The sequence below is a fragment of the Tympanuchus pallidicinctus genome, unplaced genomic scaffold (genome assembly GCF_026119805.1).
Source record: "Tympanuchus pallidicinctus isolate F22 unplaced genomic scaffold, pur_lepc_1.0 scaffold3, whole genome shotgun sequence".
Lineage (NCBI taxonomy): Eukaryota > Metazoa > Chordata > Aves > Galliformes > Phasianidae > Tympanuchus > Tympanuchus pallidicinctus.
In genome coordinates this window covers 75,061,318-75,074,583 of record NW_026294747.1, presented here as the reverse complement: position 1 = coordinate 75,074,583, position 13,266 = coordinate 75,061,318, and the positions used below count along the sequence as shown (strand labels likewise).

The 13,266-nt window shown below is 37.9% G+C and overlaps 1 protein-coding gene across 2 annotated transcripts in view; it reads left to right on the top strand.

Annotated features, from left to right (window-relative positions):
• Positions 1 to 13,266, top strand: part of MYO3A (myosin IIIA) — a 95,460-nt gene that overhangs the window by 80,966 nt on the left and 1,228 nt on the right. For both annotated transcript variants that reach the window (XM_052694411.1, XM_052694410.1), the window contains 5 exons: positions 187 to 1,156; positions 1,807 to 1,945; positions 8,164 to 8,273; positions 10,402 to 10,442; positions 12,135 to 12,275. In XM_052694411.1, coding sequence (XP_052550371.1) covers positions 187 to 1,156; positions 1,807 to 1,945; positions 8,164 to 8,273; positions 10,402 to 10,442; positions 12,135 to 12,275 — 1,401 coding nt within the window. The remainder of the gene's footprint in view (positions 1 to 186; positions 1,157 to 1,806; positions 1,946 to 8,163; positions 8,274 to 10,401; positions 10,443 to 12,134; positions 12,276 to 13,266) is intronic.

Genomic DNA, 13,266 nt, shown 5'->3' with positions numbered 1-13,266 from the left:
TCAGGAGACAATGGGCAGGAGCACTGTGGCCCTAATTCTAGCCATATGCACTGAATTTTCACCATGTTACAATCTATCAAATTGCCATTTGCTACACGATGGTAGTTCACAAAAGGGAATTGCAAAGCTGTCATTATCTTTCATCTCCTTCAACTGTAATTTTCCCCCAAACTCTATTCCATTTAGAGAATCTCTTAGAAACAAAGAAACTGAGAATGCAGCATCCTCTAGTGAAAAGGAAAAGGACAAAGAACTTCAAGAAAATGAGGAACGTGCAGCTAGAGTGAAGAGTGCCCTTCCTAAAACAGAAGAAGCAGCAGCTATCGTTGTTCAAAGCAATTACAGGGGCTACAGAGCCCGTAAAAAAATAAAGGAAGAACGCAAAAAAATAGCAGAGGAAGAATTATCTGTTGTGGAATATCTTGAAGCACAGCTGCAGCCAGCTGAAGATGTTACACTGGAAGAAGCAGAGAATGAGGAGACTCAAGGAGAAGGTGTTGATGATAATGAGCATGCTGGGAATGGTGATATAGGAAATGTACAGGAGCAAAAGGTAATATCTACTAAAGAAGAGAGAGCTTCTGTGAACCAGAGGCCTGCAGTAGAGCATTCTGATGAAGGTGAAGAACAGGCATCCTCAAAGGAATCATCCAGCAAAGCTTCTGTCAAAATTACAGCTGAACCTGGTCCCCAGCAGGAGCAAGCTAACCAAGACACACTCAGCGCAGGTGGGCAAAATCAAGAATCTGCTGTGGTCCAGCCTGAGACCAACAAGGATATGGAAAGAAACGATCTAAAACAAGAAATGATACCTAGAGGATGTAAAGGAATTGTAAGAAAAGAGTCTGTAAGAGGTTCACAGAAGCAAACTGAAGCAGAACAACAAAGTTTAGAGGACAAAGAGAAAGCAGCAGTAGTTATTCAGAGCAATTACCGGGGTTACAGAAGGAGAGGACAACTCAGAAAAGAAGGCAAATTACCTTGCAAAAGTCAAGAGAACACTGCAAAGGAGTCAACAGAAGCAGTACACATTCAAAATAAAGATCCCCAAACAAAAAAAAGTAAGGAAAGCACTGTGATAGAGGCTGAGGGCTCTAAGACACAGAAGGGAGGATCTGAAAAAGAAACTTGTGATTTGGCAGCCTTTTCACGGCAGGTAAGAAGCTTGTAAATGAAATATATGTAACAAGCTGAGCAATGACAGAATGGCAGAGTCATTTTACTGGCTTCAGTAGAACCAGGTCGTCATTCTCTCAGCTGAGACTGATGTTTTTTTAATGAGCGTTGCAAAGAAATGCATATTTGGGGCTGCAAGAGAAATACCCTTTTTCAGAAAGAAGGGGAAAATGAAGTTAAAAAACTGGGGAAAAAATTATGTCAGTATTAACCCAAATGCAGAAGCTCTGACTTTCTTTGAAGTATACATTGACCAGGCATGGCCTTAATGTCTCTGTAAACATAAATGCAAGTTGTTTGTCAATGCCATGAACTTAAACATGTTCAGAAAAGTGTCCTGTTGCAGAAGCTGTTTTGCATCCCATTGTCACCAAAGCAGCCCCTGCTCACCTGAATGAACCAGTATCAAATAGCAGCAGGACTGGGCGACAGTGTGGGATTTCCTACGCTTTTCTTTGCTGAGTTGTTTTTTAAGGAGAGGACTGAGAGATTGAGTGTGGTAGAGACCTGCACTGTAGCAGCTGGAGCAGTATGTTTTAAATTCATTCTCCAGTCCACCATTTTATCTTTTGTTATCTTGGAACATATGTATCTATATAACAATGAGAAATTCTGTGTTATATCTTTCAGATATCAAAATTATCTGAAGACTACTTAGCATTGCAGCAAAAATTAAATGAAATGATATTGTCACATCAGCTGAGACCTGTGATGATGTCCAAAGATAAGCAAACTAACAACCAACATTCTTCTCATGTTTGTCAGTCAGGTAATGTTGAACCTAACAGTTAGGAAGAATTTTTCTTTTGTCAGCAGAACTGTAAAGAAACAACTCCTATTCATGTTCTCAAGGGCATTTTCCAGAGAAATGTCCAAGCCTGGTAGAGATTTACACGTTTACCTTTTTCTTGGTATTTTGTTTCAGTGCTTGTTAAAATTGGTGAATGAATCTTTGTAAGACCTGGTCATAGCATCTCTAGAGGTACATTTATTTGGTAAAAATTCCCCATTGGCTCTTTTTTACTCATTGTTGCTCAGAATTGTACGCAATGGGTAAAATACAAGACTATATTAGGTATTATGTCAAATGTTTTACCAAAGTTGGGCATGTTTTTGCTGAGTAAAATTTTAAGCTACCCAGAAGTGCAATTGAGTCTATCAAAAATTCTAATTCCTCCTAATGTTGATGGGAATGACTTTAAAATTATAAGTAAATTCTTATTAGTAATTAGCATCCTTTTAACTTCTGTAGTTAAGAGTATAGTACTTGTGAAAACATATTCCAAAGTTACTTATGTTCCAGTTAGTATGGGCAGTGGGTTCCCAAAATACAACCAAGACAAGGGCAGCTGTTTGACAGCTAAAGGTCTTATGAATTCAACAAGTGAATAGGATAAAACTGTATCAGCAGCAGAGTAGTACAAAGTCCTCCCTAGGCATTGCTATAAATTAGCTCTACAGGAGACAAAAGGATACCAGAGTTTATCACCTGTGAATGCAATCCCACTTAAAGTGTTTACCAGTCAGCCACTTACCTTCACTTTATCTTGGAACATGTCACTATTCTATACCCCTGCAGTGTCATAATACAGCGTTTTCCCAATGATGAAGTGTGTGAAAGTGCTGCTTGTATCCTTTTCAACACAGACGTAACGAGTGTCATACATTTCTTTGAACCAAGTCCTAACACTTTGTAAGTCAACCATGAAAATAGTGTTGAGTTGCATAAGAAACCAGGACTTTGGCCTCATTTTGATGAAAAGAAAGAAATTTAATTTTTTACAAAATGATGCTGTATGATATTAACAAAAGAATTTATTTTCTTCTTTTTTTTTTTCTCCCAATAAATATATGACATGACAACACTTTATTCTTTTGTGCACTAGGCATGGTATTTAAGAAAATTTGGATTTGACACTAGGCCCCTATTTTAACTTTCTCTTTAATTTACAGGTGCAAAAATGCTTGTTAATAACGTCTAATTGTCTTTTGCAAAAAATTTCAGCAATGGTACTGGTAGTCTGTCTTTGGACAGTGTTTTCTTTGACCTTTTCAAAGGTAGATGCTTTTAGAATGGAATAGTGGGTGCTATTCGACTACGAAGCTGCGACTGAACTCCTACCTTGCCCTTAAACATTGTAAGCCATGAGTTAGGCAACTGTGTAAAATAAAGACTTGAGGTGTTGTGCTGCAGACTGCCATGCTAAAGTGAGGCAGGAAGACGTGAGTGATGCACTGTACTTAAATAGGGAGGAGCTTTCTTGTTTTCTTCCCTGCATTGTGTTTCAGTATGATTTATACACATTTACAGTTTTTACTTCGGGTTTCCCTCTTGGGCCATTTTTGTTTTCCTGCCCTACAGCAGTGTTTGTTGAGCTTCAGCTGTTCTTCAGATCACGTCTATATCTTATTACTCTGGTGGTTTGCACTTATTTATACACCTTCTTCAGCTTCATTAGTTTCTTACATCATTTTATAACTGTAACATGAGATGTGTATTTTATGGCTTTATGACAGATAGCAATGCTTGTCTGCCTTCATCAGTGGATAGGTGGCCTTTATCCATCTGAGAATTTACTGTGATAAAATATCCTATTATATTGCTGTCCACAGAAGGGGAGGAACTGTAGGAAAGCTGGATGGCAAACTGTGACAAGTGTTCAGATTTTCAAAGCTGTTTAAAAATGTAAATCCTGCAGTTTAAAGAACATTCAAGCCAAAAGTTTTAATGAATATTAAATCTACAAGGTTAAGTTGTTCATAAGTGAATTTATTTGTATTTATAAAAATGCATAAGGCACACTGTACAAGGTTCCTACAATAAGCAATATTCCCTGTAGCTCAAATCACTGACTCAGTTGCATCTGCTTACTAAATACATTCAGCTAAACAAAATGGCTGCATCCCATTTGCATCCCAAAATGGCTGCCCCTTTGGACTCCTAGTGAGCCTTGGGGTCATTGGAGGTTAGAACAGATGCACAAATGTAGTAGGCCACAGTGTAGTTTTTGAGGTCAAAAACTGAAGGAAGGGAACTTGATCATGATGGAAACAATTGTCTTTTTTTCCACCAGATGAATAACAATGCCCATCCTTGTAAGTATTAAATGACATTGCAAGTACAAAATCTCTGGAAGAGAATTTTCTGTATTTAGACTGAAATTCTCATGGTACAAGGCACTTCAGAACAGCCAAGAACCCGTTCAGCTCCACAAAGCTGTGACACAGGTGGGGTCTTCACCCGGAACCCCCCTGCTGCTGAGCACTACTTACACAGATTTCCTGGGCAGCCTTTGCAGGGAAGAGGAAGGTCAATAGCTGCTAATTTATTATTATCATATTCTGTAGTTCCGGTTACTATACCTGCATTTTTCTGGTTACTTCCAGTCTCCTCAGCAAAACCCAGACAATTACTGGATCTCCTGCCTGTTTTTTCTTCCTGCTTTATTCTGGGGCTGGCTTTATCCTTCCCATCTGCATAAGATGTGGAGCAGTACTGAATGAAACAAGTACCATGTCACTTCAGTGACATGCAGACAGTTTAACTGTTTCTCCAGGTGACCTAATAAATAAAGACCTTTCATTGCTCAGATGTTTATCATAGCTGTAGCCTCTCTATTTCTTCAGTACTCAGTATGTGATCCGTTGTAAGACAGATGATAATTTGCATTAGCATCCATAGATGTAGATTCCTCTAGATTGTTGTCTTCCAAGGTTATCACTGTATGTCAGGATGTGCAGAAGGTTCAGCCTAAAGGACGAGTGATACTGACTCATCTTTATTCAAGCATTTCTTTCCCATTCTTGAATGTTTCAAATAGACACTGCTTTCCAAATTTTCTGTAGTTTGAAGGAAGTCTTTCAGCTTTCAAATTTGTTTGACCCATCTTCCTGTTGGTAAAATCTTAAAAAATAATGTCAGTGAATTTTCAAATGTCTTTGTTTCTAATTTCTCCTGTGCATTGCACTAAGGCACGTGGCAGTGCAGCAGCACTGTTTGTGTCTGTGCAACCACACAGCACAGGCTAACTGCCCTGTGGAAATTCAGGAAAATTTTCTTCTTTGAAAGAGTGGTTGGGCATTGGCTGCCCAGAGAGGTTGTGGAGTCACCATCCCTGGAGGTGTTCAAGAAACGTGCGGACGTAGCACTGAGGGATACAGTTAGTGGGCATGGTGGTGATGGTTGGACTAGGTGATAATAATGGTCTTTTCCAACCTTAATAATTGTATAATTCTTTGAATGGACTTTTATCATTTTTGTGGTGTGCATGTTTAAATGTTCATTAGGTAGAAGCATCGGTTTTCCCTTTCAGATCAAAAACACAGGACCAGATCTTCCTGCAGATATTTGAAGTTTTAAACAGAAAAGGCAATAAGATATTTTACTGTAGTGCTCTGAAAGAAAGCTTTTCTATGTAACGCAGCAACATATTTTGCCTGTTAATAAGTGAATGATTTTACTCTGTTCTGCTCCATTGCTTGCTGCAGAAAGGTATAGACCATCTGGAAAACAAGCACATCAAACTGACCATTTATCAAGCCTAGATATTTAATTTGCCTTCCACCTTTAACTTGACTGAGTAAATGATTTCTGGAAAGCAGATTTGCTGCTACAAATTTGTAGCAGCAAAAAGCAAACCTTACTCTGTGCAGGGAATTGTCCAATACCACAACTAACTACTACCACATCAGCTGTGTTTCAGTAGCAACAAGCACACAAATCTAAGCACTGATGCAAATCACAAGTTTACTTTATGGTGAAACAAAGAAAGCTAAATCCATCAAGCTTCTTTTACCCACTGTGTAATTTGAAGGCAAAACTCAGAATGACATTTTCTGTTCTCTGTGTAATTTTATAAAGGAATGGTTGATGTCCGAGCTGAGAAGACCGGCTGCCTCAGGATAATGCTTCTTTCCCCTCAGCTCTTCAGAATAGCTCATAGATATGCACAGTGCGCAGGCCAAGATAAAAAGCTATTTTTTACTAAACCCTCATTGTCAAAATGATTTTTTGAATATGTTTTTGCAGAACAAATATATGAGAAACATACAACTAATTTCAGTCGGAATAATTGTAATATAGAATAAGAGAATGCTCTAATATGCTTGACAATGATGAGTTCAATGATGTAGCAGCATACATTTTATGAATTCTTAAGGGAAAATTAAAAAAAAAATAAGTATTATTGGAATCTTAAGATTTTCTTAGAGCCCACAGTTTGATTCCATGTTCTTTTTCCAGATTTTCATGCAGTCAGGATCTTTGATGTAGTTTTTGTCCTACACACAAGCAGTTTGTTGTTTCCTTTGAATTATGTAGAATTTTAAGGGATTGGGCTTTTCTTTTTGTTTTGGGTTGTGGTTTTTGCTTTTTTTTTTTTTTTTTAATTTGGTTTTGTGGGTTTTGTTACGGTGTTGCTTTTTTTTAAGGTATTGTTTCCAGTTAGGCTCCTGTTGGTTTTAAGAATACAATAGGGAAGGTTTTCTTCTACTGTCCCCAAAGGGAAACTCAGATAACTCCAGGAGGCCCACATGAAATGTAGCAGAGTAACAACAGCCCATGTGGAGCACAGTCAGGCCTGCCATACCATTTCAAATAAAAGAATGTAATTTATATTTCATACAGGTTAGTGAAATGAATTTATTGCACCTGAATCTCATTGTTTCATAGGAATTCTCTGTACCTTGACTTAGAAAAACACCATTGTTCTCTTACATTGCAAAATGTTAAAAAGTACTTGTTTCATTCATTACGTGAGAAGCCGTCTGCATTTCAGATAAGAAACTAAGACAATGAATGTAATCATTATCCCACTACAATTTAAATGAACATTATTCACTCTGGCTCCTCTGTATATCCATGACCTTTACAAGCCTTTATTTATCATACCTAACAAAAAACTTACACGGCTAATTTTGCAGGAGTCAACAATGATGCATTACTGACCATTTCTCATTTGAAATGATCGTGCTTTCTCCTTAATTAAAAAGATGTCTGACGTACAGGGGAGAGGTTTCATTTTAACAGTGTAAGAGTTTCTGGTGGCCATTAGAGAACAAAATATGTTCTTCCTTCTGAGATGCAATCATGTGTAATTAGCACATCTGGGTTATGGAGTCAGAGTTGCTTCATATGAAACAGTAGATGAGCAGAATGCATTTCAGTAGCTCATTGACAGCTAGCTATTTATTCCACCCTCACTATCTTCAATTATATGTGCAGAGATGGCTTCTTTCAGGGACTCGTGCAGCCCATGAGTCAGCATCCAGCCTGGAGCTGGGAGACAACTAGTGGACAGCAGTTTCCGTTTTGTGTAAATTCTTGGTTTTATTTCCTTTAGAATGAAAACATTCTTTCCATTTCTGTAGAAGATTTCTGCAAAAGCAGAGTCCACGAGTTGAGTAAACTAGAGAATGCAGACTAGATTGCAGTGGGTGCCATGTGCATTGTCACACTGCCCAGTGGTACGTTTTTTGACTTCACACAGAACAGCCTCAGCAGGAGACCTTGGAGAAAACCTGCACCATGATAGCATAGAGGTCCGGCCTTTGAATCAGGAAGAGAAGAGATTTAATGCTGTTTCTCCTGTTTGGCACCTCAGTGATTAATATCACAACCCTGCACAGCTCCCTGTCATTAGCTGGTGGCATTCCAACAGACGCTGCCCCTCAGAGCCTCTCTCTCAGTGAGCAGCACCAGCCCTACTAAGGAGAAATCTATGCCAGGCAGAGTGCTGGCATGCTCCAGAGTGGCATTCACTACATGGCATGTGTCCGTGTGGATCATCAGAGCTCAAATGAGTAAATTCATTCTCCTTTCCAGTCTGATTGCAGAATTGCTCCAAACAGTTGCATTCTTGAGTGACTGCAAGCAGTAAAAGTGGCTAAATGGATGTTTTTTTTTCTCTCTGGTGAAATCCTCCTCTCTTTATAGAAGCCTCCTATTCTATGAAGAAATAAGCTTTGCTATTTTCTGTTTTTTCACAGTTACAGCCAAAGTAGAAGACACTCGCCCCCCGAAAAGACCCCCAAGGAGGCCGCGGAAGCCCAAGACATTAAATAACCCTGAAGACTCCACCTACTACACTTTAATACATGTGAGTTTAGCAAGCTGCTGTGGGCTTAAACTGCCAGATAATTCCCACCTAAAAATACTTTTTAATTGCCTAGTTCTTGTGTTCATTTCTGATGCAGCATGAGAGCTGTGCCCTACAAAAACATCAAATCTCAAACCAGATTTGAAATTAGTAAGGTGCAGTTACTCTGCTTGGAGCCCTAAATTGGGCCAATATTTACTTTTGTACCTGAACATATCTACATTTATAATATGCATAAGCAGCATTTGCACTTTCAATACCTAAAATAAGTGCCTGCTCTCTGTAGATTCTTTATAAGTCATGGGGAAAAGCACGTTCATTCGGAGAGCTATTTTGAGCGTATAAATTAGTGCTTGATCTTGCAGAGAGAGCAAATATTAAAATAGGCTGTATTAGTATGCACACTGTAACTTCCTTTACAAATGTGTCAGATTGTGATTATGAAGGAATTGGCAAATACAAACAGCTCAGGAGACTAATGGATTTGAGGGTCTCTATATATAGCCCTCGGTCCAAGTTCAGATACCAAGGTCTGCTTTCCATTCTTGACTTTGGTGCCCTTAATATATGGGGGGGGAAGCAAGAAAGTAAGCAAAAAGAGAGAAAGCGTGAAAGCAGCTCAGAAAGCAGTTCCAACAGAAAAGCAATTAAACTCATTTGCTCGAGGTGCCTGTATGTTACTGACCTATTTTAGCAGCCGGTGAGAGCCCAGCTAATAACATAACCGTAGCAATTGCTTCTCCTTTCAACAGAAGGTGTCACAGGGGCCTGCAGGGAGACTTGTGTCTGGCATGCCAAAAAAGACAAATACGGCTATGGTTTATTATGGGGGCTTGTAAATAACACAGCTTTGGAACAATTGCATTCTAAAATGAAATGATATTCTTAAAAATAAACTGGTATGTAAGAATAAGACGTGTTTTGTGAAAACAAGATTGGTAAGATAAAGGGCTGAAATGAAAGACATGACACTGTATTCTGTATTGTAAAATGTCTGAGAAGTATAATTCAGTATAATTCTAAAGCAAATGCCTATTTAGAAAGCTGAGGCAACACAGACAGGAACATTTTATTTTATGAAAACAAATCTGTTATGCAGCCAACTCCGTATCAGAAAAATGGCATCGCATCAGTGCAAACAAAAACTGCAGTGATGTTGGTGACTTTTTCAACAACTTTTTAGCAGCAATTTTCCAATATATTAGCTAATATTGCTTTCAATTAATTGTGTTTTTCAAGAAACTGTAAAAAAGGGAAGTCTGTCTTTCCTTTAGAACTTCAAAATTTACTGGTGAGATAAAGATTCGCTATCAATTTGTACTGAAGATTAGGAAGTGAACATACCTCTTCTTCTGCTCTTGGACTCTGGACAAGACACTGAGCTCTGATTTGAGATACCGGAAGGCAGTCAGCTTTCCCATCTTTCATGGCTTTTCTGCCTTACCAAAAAATCTCCATGACCAACTGCTCTTACAGGGTAATGATTATCATGCCCAGATCACTTGAAAGTTAAAGCACAGTGTGAGAACATGTTTTTTTTTTTTTAATTTCCTTTGCCTTATGGCCCCTCCTACAAAAGCAGGTATTTCTTTCACATCACACTACAGATGTGAGACAAGTTCCATTCTGACTCATCTTGCATATCAAGATTAAGTGAAACCTGATGGTAGCCATTGGTCATGCAAGTCACAGTTTACTTGGGACTTCTATTGTTTTGTTTTATAAATCAGTCTATCATTTTGAAATTATATGTCTTGTTGTCTTGTGCATTTGCCTGCATACTGAGGTGTCCATCAGGATCCCCGATTCTCAGTGGCTAAGCATTGTACAATTCATAAATTCTAGTCAATTTCCACTGGTTTGTTGGTTGTTGTTATTTTTTTTTTCCCGAAGCATGGTAACTGATTTTTGGGAGTACCAGTGCTAACACATTCTCAGTGACATGTTTAGTCACAAAGATGCTGAGGATTTGCTGGTGCACTTGCTCTGTTACTCCACAAATAAGTTCTGTGTACTTTCTTTTAACAAAAAATACACAACACTTCCCCTACCAAGCATACTGATGAATTGTATCTTTGCATAAACTTTCTTCTTAGCATTTCTTTAATTACTCTGTGGTTTGTTTTAGAAATCAGTACAAGATGAAAAACGGAAACCAAGAAAAGAAAGGTAATTTTTTCTATTATTTCACTATTGTCTTTTTAGTAGTCTAGACATAGTTCTTAGCTGCACTTCAACTAGGGAAATAAAGCATTAAAAATGCACAGTAATTTGGTGATTCAGAAGAAGGGCGCCTTGCACAAAGTTAAATATGCAATTTTCAGCGACAAAAATCCATTATGGAATTCAGTTGTTTGGTTTTACTGCAGCATGGCCCTTTACCATGGCAACACAAGCACAATAATAAGTTAAGATAAGGTCCACAGCAAAGATAGTTCTGACACAGAAAATAATTGAAGGTGCTTACAATTCCAGTCAAAGCAAATGAGCAACCACTTCTCTTTTGTTAGCCAAAATACGAAGACTGTTAAAATTCTCTCCTAAAAATATACAGTGGTTTGGCAATAATAATAAAAAATGGAAACAGTAAGATATTAATACAACTGTAAGATAATAATAACAGGTAAAGCAGCCATTGAAATTTCAACCAGAAATCTCTTCTTCACCGTGTAACTAACCTGTTTTGATAGATCTCTGTAGAAATAAAGGAAACAATACATACACCCTGCCTTTCTGTATTTAAGATTCTTACATGTGCTTTAGGCTCTGGTTCACAGCTTCTGCCTTACATCCTAGCACCCTATTATTTGTGTTCATATACATCAGCTTTTCTGTTGCTCCCTAGGGACACTGTAATTCTATGGAAGCCTGTTCAGAGAGGAAAGGTACTTGAGCAGTGTGTGAATGGGCTTTCATTGCTATCCTTGGCTGAGGCTGCAGAATACAAGCACTATATAAAAAAAATATATCCTAAATGAAGTTATATTACATATATGCCATTAATATGTGCATATAGCTTCATTCAACCACTGTTTAAATTGCACTTCATTATGCAACTGCTTAAAGGACTCACTTAACATCCATGTCAGTTCTAAGTTACAGCTCTTCTGGTGCTGTTTGTACCTTGAAAATAATACAGTTATATTACGTTTAGCGAACAATAGTAATAATAATAATAATACAGTAATAATAATTTTCCCATCTTGCCTCAGTTTGGCTTCACTTATCTTAAATTTGGTTAAGCAATTCCATGACAGCATCTTCTTTCGTGTGGTGACTCTACATTATTTGAACATAGCAATCGAAATCAAAGTTATTCTGAAGGTTCTTTTTCAGGTTGCTTTTAGGATAGATTTTTTCCCTAACCTTTCTAAACTGGATATTTGGATTGTGGTGGGGTTTTTTTGTACATATTACATTCTGTTTTAACATTCTAAAAACATACAGACATCTGCATTATTGGCACCAGTATCTGAACTGTTTGCTTTAGACTCTCTTCATATAATAAGATGGGAAAAAAAATAGGTATCTTTAGGAAAATTATTCATATCTTCCTAAGAGAGATGCCTAAAATATATCAGATGAATTGTAACATAAACATGCGTCCCTACTGAATGCAGTAGTAAACTCAGACCTTTTTAGTTACACGTTTGCTTTATGAACATCTGAAAGTACCTAGGCATTGCAAAATTGTCAGCATCTGAATCATACAGCAGTTACATTCCAGAGAATCATTTCTTATGTTCACATATATTCTTTACATTCTCAACACAGAAATGATATCTGGTTGTATTACTTTTGAATGTTCAATATACTGTTCAAAAGTGGAATTGTTGACTTAGATTACTTATTTATTGACAGTCTGGGCAAGGTGCTAGATTTAGATATCTACTACCATGAAATTTCATCTACTGGTTCCACCTCAAAGGATAGCAGCTCTACCACAAAAAGGAAGAGACATCCCGTCGAGCGCAGAACTTCAACTTTAAGAACTACTGAGAGGTAACTTACAGAAAAGCATAGTAGGACAAATAAACGTTGCATATCCTTGCAGAGAAAAAATATGTTATGTGCATGTTCATTAAAAAAAAAAAAAAACAAAACCAAAACCACAACAAATTAGACAAACTATTTTTTTTATTTGTTGAATCTTGCTAAATTTGCTTGGAATATGGATAGCAGAAAATTTTCCATCTTCATTTGGAGGCACAAATGGTAGCAATGGTTTATCTCCAGCCTGCCCACCTGTTTTGGCTTCCAAAGCTTCAGATGAGATAGACTACTGCTGTAAATCTTTGATCGAAAATCAGATCCAGCTAAAGCAGAACCTGGCTCATTTCAGCTTCCAAAAAGCTGGACATATGCCGAATTTTTCACTTGCTTTCCACAGATAAGGCCCCTGCTTGAGTGCCTCCTCCTGCTGTCCCATAGCACTGTTTGTGTTCATGGCTGCGGCGGCACCGCTGGAGTGGGTAGTCGGGAGAGGAGCTCTGCAGGGTGGCTCTTCCCACACAGACTTCATAGAGGGGGACCTCTGCTGGGCAAAGAAAATTCATATTCTTAGCAATGCTCAGGCACAGATTGCACATACAAAAACATCCACATTTATTTTATTTATGGCTCCGTTTATATCTTCATATATATAAGAGAAACCTGCAAAGCATCCAAGTAAAAATGTAAAGAAAACGCCAGGATGACTGCTGGATTTAAAAACATATCCAAAATAATAACAAAAATGTTGGTAGAGCTTTCTGTGTTTGTTGCTTGTTTTACTTTTTGGCACTTTATAGGCAGTGTTTACGTCCATTGTAGAATGGCATTGTGAAGGTGCGGAATTAAACATCATGTGAGGGAATTACTTCACTTGTTAATTGATGCTTTGCCAGGGCTGTTAATTACTCCAAATCTTTTCACTCTTCGGCTAGAAAGCTGTGAAATAATGCAAGGTCGGATTTCTATGGATGAGAAATAGCACAACATGTTCTCAGTGGCC